Source organism: Myotis nattereri (genome assembly GCF_964212035.1).
Source record: "Myotis nattereri genome assembly, chromosome: Y".
NCBI classification, from domain to species: domain Eukaryota; kingdom Metazoa; phylum Chordata; class Mammalia; order Chiroptera; family Vespertilionidae; genus Myotis; species Myotis nattereri.
Window position 1 is genome coordinate 1,277,048 of NC_138094.1, and position 7,964 is coordinate 1,285,011.

At 46.8% G+C, this 7,964-nt stretch overlaps 1 protein-coding gene across 1 annotated transcript; it reads right to left on the reverse strand.

Annotated features, from left to right (window-relative positions):
• Positions 1-7,625: 7,625 nt before the first annotated feature.
• On the reverse strand, positions 7,626-7,964 carry LOC308512237 (T-cell leukemia/lymphoma protein 1A-like; the record flags this gene model as incomplete). The annotated part of the gene is made up of 1 exon (XM_081082036.1): positions 7,626-7,964. The coding sequence occupies one exon, from the start codon at positions 7,962-7,964 to the stop codon at positions 7,626-7,628; it is 339 nt and encodes a 112-aa protein (XP_080938162.1).

Here is a 7,964-nt window from a genome sequence, read left to right on the forward strand (position 1 = left end):
AGGTGTGTTGTAATTCCCACTGTGTCATGAATGCTTAGATGCTTTGTTCTTCTTCAAGGCATTTGCACCCTTTCAAAGAGTCAAATTGGCCCTGGCCGGTTTGCCTAAGTGGATAGAGTGCTGGACTCCGAACTGAAGGGTCCCGGGCTCCATTCCCAGTTAAGGGTACACGTCCAGGTTGAGGGCTTGATCCCCAGTGAGGTACGTGCAGGAGGCAGTTGATCCATGATTCTCTCATCATGGATGTTTCTAAATCTCCCCTTCTCCATTCCTCCCTGAAAAAATAAAATAAAATAAAAACAACTTCCATCTGAATGACCTGGACTGAGGCAAACTCTTCTCCAATTAGGAAGTTAAGATGAACGGGGTCCTAACGAAATGTCAGACATCTGCCTGTTGGCATTTAGGAGAAGAAAAATAAAAATAAAAAAGGGGAGAAAAAGAACATAATACAAATGTCACCCTCATACGGCCCTTGAAAGAATCGAGCCCAAAGGGGTCATGAGAAATTGTGTCTGCAGTGCGACACATGACAGATCTCGAGGCATGGGCTCCTTTATTAAAAAATATATATATTATTTTTATTGATTTTAGAGAGGAAGGGAGAGAGAGAGATAGAAACATCAGCGATGATGAGAGAGAATCATGGACCGGCTGCCTCCTGCACACCCCCCAGTGAGGATGGAGCCCACAACCAGAGGATGTGCCCTTGACCAGAATCGAACCTGGGGCCTTCCAGAGTCCACAGTCCAACCCTCTATCCACTGAGCCAAACCAGCTGGGGGTTAGTTCGTCTTTAAATGACTACCCACCTGGTATGTTAAACCAAAAAAATAATAAACTATTTTAAAACAATATGCATGCCATCTGAATGCAACAATTGCTAATATTTTTTAAATGATTTTATTGACTCAGAGAGGAAGGAAAAGAGAGAGCGAGAGAAACATCCATGATGAGAGAGAATCACGGATCGGCTGCCTCCCACACGCCCCCTACTGGGGATCGAGCCCACAACCCGGGCATGTGTCCTTGACCGGGAATCGAACCATGACCTCCTGGTTGATAGGTTGATGCTCAACCACTGAGCCACGCCCGCCGGGCCGGAAGTGCAATATTTTGAATATGAGAAATGCAACTTGGAAACACGTCCCTCATGCTCCCCAGTCCTCAGCCTTAAGGGGCTCAATATTCATTTACAAACATTTCCCTGCAAGAAGGGAATTTATTCATCAGTCAGTGATCTCTTTAATGCAACCATGGATGCGCTGAAATTGATTTCTGGGGCTCCCCTTGGTCCCCCCTCCAGGCACCTCTGTCTGGTGCGATGGTAATGAGTTGTATGATATTGGGCTTTGTTTGGGGCTGCTTAGTGCTAAACACACTTAAAAATCCAAATGCCTCCAGAGCTAGATGCTAAAGCCATACACAGAGCCGGCTCGAGCCTTCAGGGGACAAGCCCTGGCATCCCTCATAATTCCTCAATGGAAAGAGATGATCAGCATAAAACACCCGTAATCCTGCAAACATTGGTTCTTTTTTGGAGAGGATAGTATCGGTTGACGAACCTCAGGAGATCAAACAATGAGAACGCTGGTCATTGAAATGAAAACTATTTCCAGTGATGACTTTGAGCCTTGTCTTTGGGTCCTGGGCTAATATTTTCAGTCTTAAGGTCTTTTTTTTTCTCTTTCTCTGTTTACTATATTTTTACTAGAGGCCCAGTGCACGAATTCTTGCACCAGTGTGGTGCCTTGGCCTGGTTTGCAGGGATCGGGCTGACACTGGCACTCTGACATCCCCTGAGGGGTCCCAGATTATGAGAGGCCACAGGACAGGCAATGGGACCCCACCGGTGCCACATTAGGTCTGGGGAGGAACTTGAGAGGTTGACCAGCTGGGGAGGGACCATGGGAGGGTTCCAGGGTGTGTCCAGCATGTCTCACTCAGTCCAGATCAGCCAGATCCCAGCAGCAAGCTGACCTACCAATCTGAATGTCTTTTACCTGTTGGTCAATGCATGTCATAGCGAGCAGTTGAGCCACCTTAGTATATCATTTGCATATTATGCTTTGATTGGTTGAACAGATAACCAGTTGACTGGACACTTAGCATATTAGGCTTTTATTATATAGGACTCATTTCATACAGGAAGGGAGAGAGAAACATCAATGATGAGAGAGAATCATACATCGGGTGCCTCCTGAACGACTCCTATTGGGGATGAGCCCACAACCAGAGCATGTGCCCTTCACCAGAATTGAACCTGGGACCTTCCAGAATCCAAAGTCCAACCCTCTATCCACTGAGCCAAACAACCTAGGGCTCATTGGTTAATTGTTGTCTGTGCCCAGAACAGGAATCGACCTTTGACTCCCAGATTAATAGGTCGTCTCTCAACCACTGAGCAACAGAAGCTTGGCTCAAAATTGATTTGAGAGAGAGGGAGAGAGAGAGAGAGAGAGAGAGAGAGAGAGAGAGAGAGAGAGAGAGAAAGAGAGAGACAGAGACAGAGAGAGAGAGAGAGAGAAAGGAGGAGGAGAAGAAGAAGAAGAAGAAGAAGAAGAAGAAGAAGAAGAAGAAGAAGAACAACAACAACAACAACAACAAGAATAAAGAGAGACAGAAAGAGAGAGAGAGAGAGAGAGAGAGAGAGAGAGAGAGAGAGAGAGAGAGAGACATCAATGTGCCCTTGCACCCAGGGCGTGGCAGATAGAACAACAGAGCTTTTTAAATAGGTGAACAGAACTATACACGTCCCACCGGCAGGCCAGCAGCACGGGGACTCAGGTTGACAAGAGCCACGGAACCCATCACCTGTCCAACGAGTTTTCTTTCAACTCAAGGACCATTTCCTCCACGCCATTGTCCTTGATGTGATGCACGATGCGCCAGAACCGGCTCAGGCAATCCAGGTACTGGCTGCCAGGTTGGAGCGTCCACAGCAAAGGCATGGTGCTCGAGGTCTGCGGGCTGGTGGTGCGTGCGATATGCCGTCTGGGGATTTTTTCCCTGTGCAACCGTACTTGAAGGACACCTCCTGTCTCCATGACGAGATGCAGCCACCTGCGCCGCTTCTCATCCTTGTACACCGAGGGCCCATGGATCCTCAGTAACATAGGGTGCGAGGTGAGGTGCACCTTCGACGGGAGCTCGGCCATGACACCTCCGTGGTCCAAGGAGCAACAGCCACAGCTTCTCAGAGCTTCTTGCTACTTTGGTCCTGGTATCGAAAGACAGGGGATCGGGTCTCCAAAAACATTTTACCTCAGTTTTTATCTTTATGGTTTTTACGGTTGTGTTTATGGTTGCCTTTGGTTTATTTTGCAAAATTATAAATCTCAACTTTTCTTTCTTTTTAGTTTGAGATCTCTCTTCTCTAACAACCTGAACAAAATGTACTTAATGTAAAATATGACTCTATGAAGGTTACATGGTCCTACGGAATTTTAAAAACATTTTTTAAATGAGTTAACATAGAACATTAGGTTCATTTCAGAGGTACACCCCAATGATTAGACATTGTATAATGGACTGAGAAATCATGCAATTAATCTCATACACATCTGACATGGTACACACATGATATAATATTACTAGAGGCTCAGGGCACAAAATTTATGCACTCAAGTGGGTCCCTCAGCCAACCTTGCAGCCTCTCCCATTCCGGGACCCCTTGAGGGATGTCCAACTGAAGTCTTAGGCCCGCTTTAGTGCTGCCATGGAGGCTCCCACTACCACCCTGTGCTCAGCCGCTGTGAGCTTGGCTTTTGGCTGAGCGGAGCTCCCCCTTTGGGAGCGCACTGACCACCAGTAGACAGCTCCTGCCATGAGGATCTGCCCCCGGTCTTCAGTGCGTGTCATAACGACCAGTCGTTCTGCCGTTTTTCGATTTCCATATTAGCCTTTTATTATATTGGATTGACTCAAGGCTCTACTTTCCTGTGCCGTGACTATTCTTTCTTTGTTTATATAGTTTTACTGATTTCAGAGAGAAAGGGAGAGGGAGAGAAAGAGAAGGATCAATGATGACAGAGAATCTAGGAACGGTTTCCTCCTGCATGTCCCCTTCTGGGGATCAAGACTGGAACCCGGGCATGTGTCATGACTGGGAATCTAATCGACAGCTCCTGGTTCCTAGGCTTAAGCTAAAAAACTGAGACATGGCAGCCGGGCTCTTTATTTCTTTTCTATTCTTTTCTTTTATTTTTTTCTTAATTAAAGTTTGTAGTTGGTTCAACTTTTCTTTTTGTCCTGACAACAGCACCTTCTATCTGTTCATCTCAGAGGGAAATCACAGACCACAGAAGTAATATGCAATACCCACCCCATGCAAATAATATGCTTTACCTTTAACAGCTGGCAGAGGAACAAAGCTAACGTCTGCGTCCAGGTGGGCTTCTTAACAGCTGTCTTGCTTCTCAAGTGCTGGTGAGAGAGGCAAGACCAAACTACTCAGGGACAGACAGACACCTGGGATAGCTGATCAGTAAAACAGGAAGCAAAGTGACAGGTGAAACAGCAAGTAGGATTCCCGAGGTCTCATGACATCACTGATAGAATGATCTCTCCATTCCCCAAACCTCAGCCATGCTCTTGGCAAGAGCTGTGTGGTTTTGTTGCTAAACTCACTTCAGTCCACAAAGTCCAAACTCCTCCCTCAGATCAGACTCCATCCCCAATGCTTCCTCCTCCTCCTCCCATCCATATTTTTCTTACTTGTTCTTCTTGCTCAGAAGGCAAGGCACCATTCTTCTTTCTTTTCCTCTGTGACCAGTCTCTGCTTCCCCCTGTCACCTGCAGAAGAAAGAAAATGGCCAAGATACACCTGTTCCATGGAGTCCATGTAATAGTAATGTGTCCAGAAAAACAAGGTTCTCCTGGCTCACACACCAGAAACCAGTCCCCTGAGACAGGTGGTGGTTAGGAAGGAAAGACGTTTATTCCCGTGCCGGCAACCTGAGAACATGGAGATGCTCTTTCCAAAACCCATCTGTACATCTCAGTGCAGGCAGAGACTTTTATAAGGAGGGAGAGGCCAAACAGAGCAAAGAGGTCAGTGGGCGGGGCTTGAGAAGTTCTCTGTGACCACAGGCACAGTCCAATCTGATAAGGATCTTGCAAGTGGTCAGGTGTTGGTCCAGTGTGTGTCATCCTAGCCTTTGTCCTCCTGGTTCTAAGATTGAAGGTCATCAAATCTTTCAGAACTGGGAAGGTCAGAGTTTGTTCCTAGGATTCTTGTAAAATTTGTTCCTAGGATTCTTATACAAACATGCTGTTTACCTACAATCTTCATTATTAGTCAGAGTCTGCATTTACAGGAACAATGTGGAAAGTATGGTGACGTGAGTTGTAATTCCCACTGTGACAGGAATGCTGAGATGCTTCCTTCTTCTTCAAGGCGTTTCCACTGTTTGAAAAAGTCAAAAAGGCCACGACCGGTGTGGCTCAGTGGATAGAGTGTCAGCCTTCGAATTGATGGGTCTCGGGTTTGATTCCCGTTCAAGGGCACATGCCCAGGTTGTGGACTTGATCCCCAGTGAGGGACTTGCAAGTGGTGTCCGATCCATGATTCTCTCATGATGGATGTTTCTAACTCTCTCCCTCTCCCTTCCTCTTTGAGATCATTAAATATATATTTGAAAAAAATGGCCAATTCTTTATCCACTGAGCCAAACCAGCTCAGGCGCTAGGTCCACTTTAAATGAATACCCACCTTGTATGTTTAACCAAAAAAAAAAAAAAAAATCAAGCATTTTAAAATGATTTGCATTTAATGTGAATGCAACACTTGCTTAATATTTTTTTAAATGTTTTTATTGACTCAGAGAGGAAGGAAAAGCGAGAGGGAAAGAAACATCCTTAATGAGAAAGAATCTCGCATTGAGCGCCTCCCACACACCCCCTACAGAGGATCGAGCACGCAACCCAGGCATGTGCCCTTGAACGGGAATCGAACCCTGACCTCCTGGTTGATCTGTCAACGCTCAGGCACTGAGCCACGCTGGCCGGGCCCGAAGTGCAGTATTTTGAATATGAGAAACACACCTTAGACACACATCCCTCACACTCCCCAGTCCTCATCCTTAAAAGACTTCATGTTCATATCCAAAAACTTTCCTGCAAGAGGAGAATTTAATCAGCAGTCAGTGATCTCTTTAATGCAACCATGGATGCCCTGAAATTGACTTCTGGGGCTCCCTCCAGCTCCCTCTCCAGCCGCCTTTCTCTGGTGCGATGCTAGATCAATTTTATGATTGCTGGGCTTTATTTTGGGCTGTTTAGTGCTAAACAGAACTAAAAACTCAAATGCATCCAGAGCTAGATGCTAAAGCCATACACAGAGCCAGTTCGAGCCTTAAGGAGATGAGCCCTGGCATCCCTCATAATTCCTCAAAGGAAAGAGATGATCAGCATAAAACACCAATAATCCCCCAAACTTTGGTTCTTTTTTTGGAGACTGTAGTATCGGTTGACGAACCTCCGGAGTTCAAACTATGAGAACGCTGGTCATTGAAACAAAAATTATTTCCAGTGATGTCTTTGAGCCTTGTCTACCCGGGCTGGGCTAATATTTTCAGGCTTAAGGTCTTTTCCCTTGTCTTTCTCTATTTAATATATTTTTACTAGAGGTCCAGTGCACAAATTCGTGCACCAGTGTGGTGCCTCAGACTCACCTGCAGGGATTGGCTGAAACTGGCTCTCTGACTTTCCCAGAGGGTTCCCAATTTACGAGAGGGCACAGGCCAGGCCAAGGCACCACACTGGTGCCCCATTAGGTCTGCGGAGAGACACGGGAGGTTGGCCAGCTGTGGACGGACCCTGTGAGGAGTCTAGGGTGTGTCCAGCATGTCTCACTCATTCCCAATCTGCCAGACCCCAGCAACAAGCTGACATACCAGTCTGAATGTCCTGTCCCTGGTCGTCAATGCATGTCATAGTGAGGAGTTGATCAATCGTAGTATATAATTTGCATATTACACTTTGAATGGTTCAACAGATGACCAGTCGACTGGACACCTAGCATATTAGGCTTTTATTATATAGGAGTGATTTCCTACAGGAAGGGAGGGAGAAGCATCAATGGTGAGAGAGAATCATACATCAGGTGCTTCCTGTAACCCCCTTCTGGGGAATGAGCCCACAACCAGAGCATGTTCCCTTGAACAGAATTGAACCTGGGACCTTCCAGAGTCCACAGTCCAACCCTATATCCACTGAGCGAGTAAGCTAGGGCTCATTGGTTAATTCATGTCTGTGCCCTGACCAGGAATCGAAACGTGACCTCCAGGTTCATAGGTCGTCCCACAACCACTGAGAAACAGAAGCTTGGCTCAACATGCTTTTATTGATTTGAGAAAGAGGGAGAGAGACAGAGAGAGATAGACAGAGAGAGAGAAAGGAGGAGGATGAGAAGAAGAAGAAGAAGAAGAAGAAGAAGAAGAAGAAGAAGCAGAAAGAGAGAGAGAGAGAGAGAAAGAGAGAGATCAATGTGCCCTTGCACCCAGGGGGTGGAGGATAGAACAGCAGAGCTAAGTTAAAAGTTGAACAAAACTATACACATCCCACCAGCAGGACAGCAGGACTGGGGCTCAGGATGACATGAGCCAGGGACCCCATCACATGTCCTACGAGTTGTCTCTCAACTCAAGCATAATCTCCTCCACTCCATCCTCCTTGATGTGGTGCACAATGCGCCAGAACCTGCACATGGAGTCCACGTACTCGCTATCAGCGTATAGAAGCCACGTAAAAGGCATGGTGCTCGAGTTCAGCGGACTGGTGGTGAGTGCGATTTGCCCCCTGGAGATGTCTTCCTGGCGCAACCGTACTTGCAGGACACCTCCTGTCTCCATGACTAGATGCACCCACGTGCGCTGCTTCTCATCCTCATACACCGAGGGCCCAAGGATCCTCAGGCAGAAGGGGTGCGAGGTGAGGTGCAACCTCGAAGGGAGCTCGGCCAT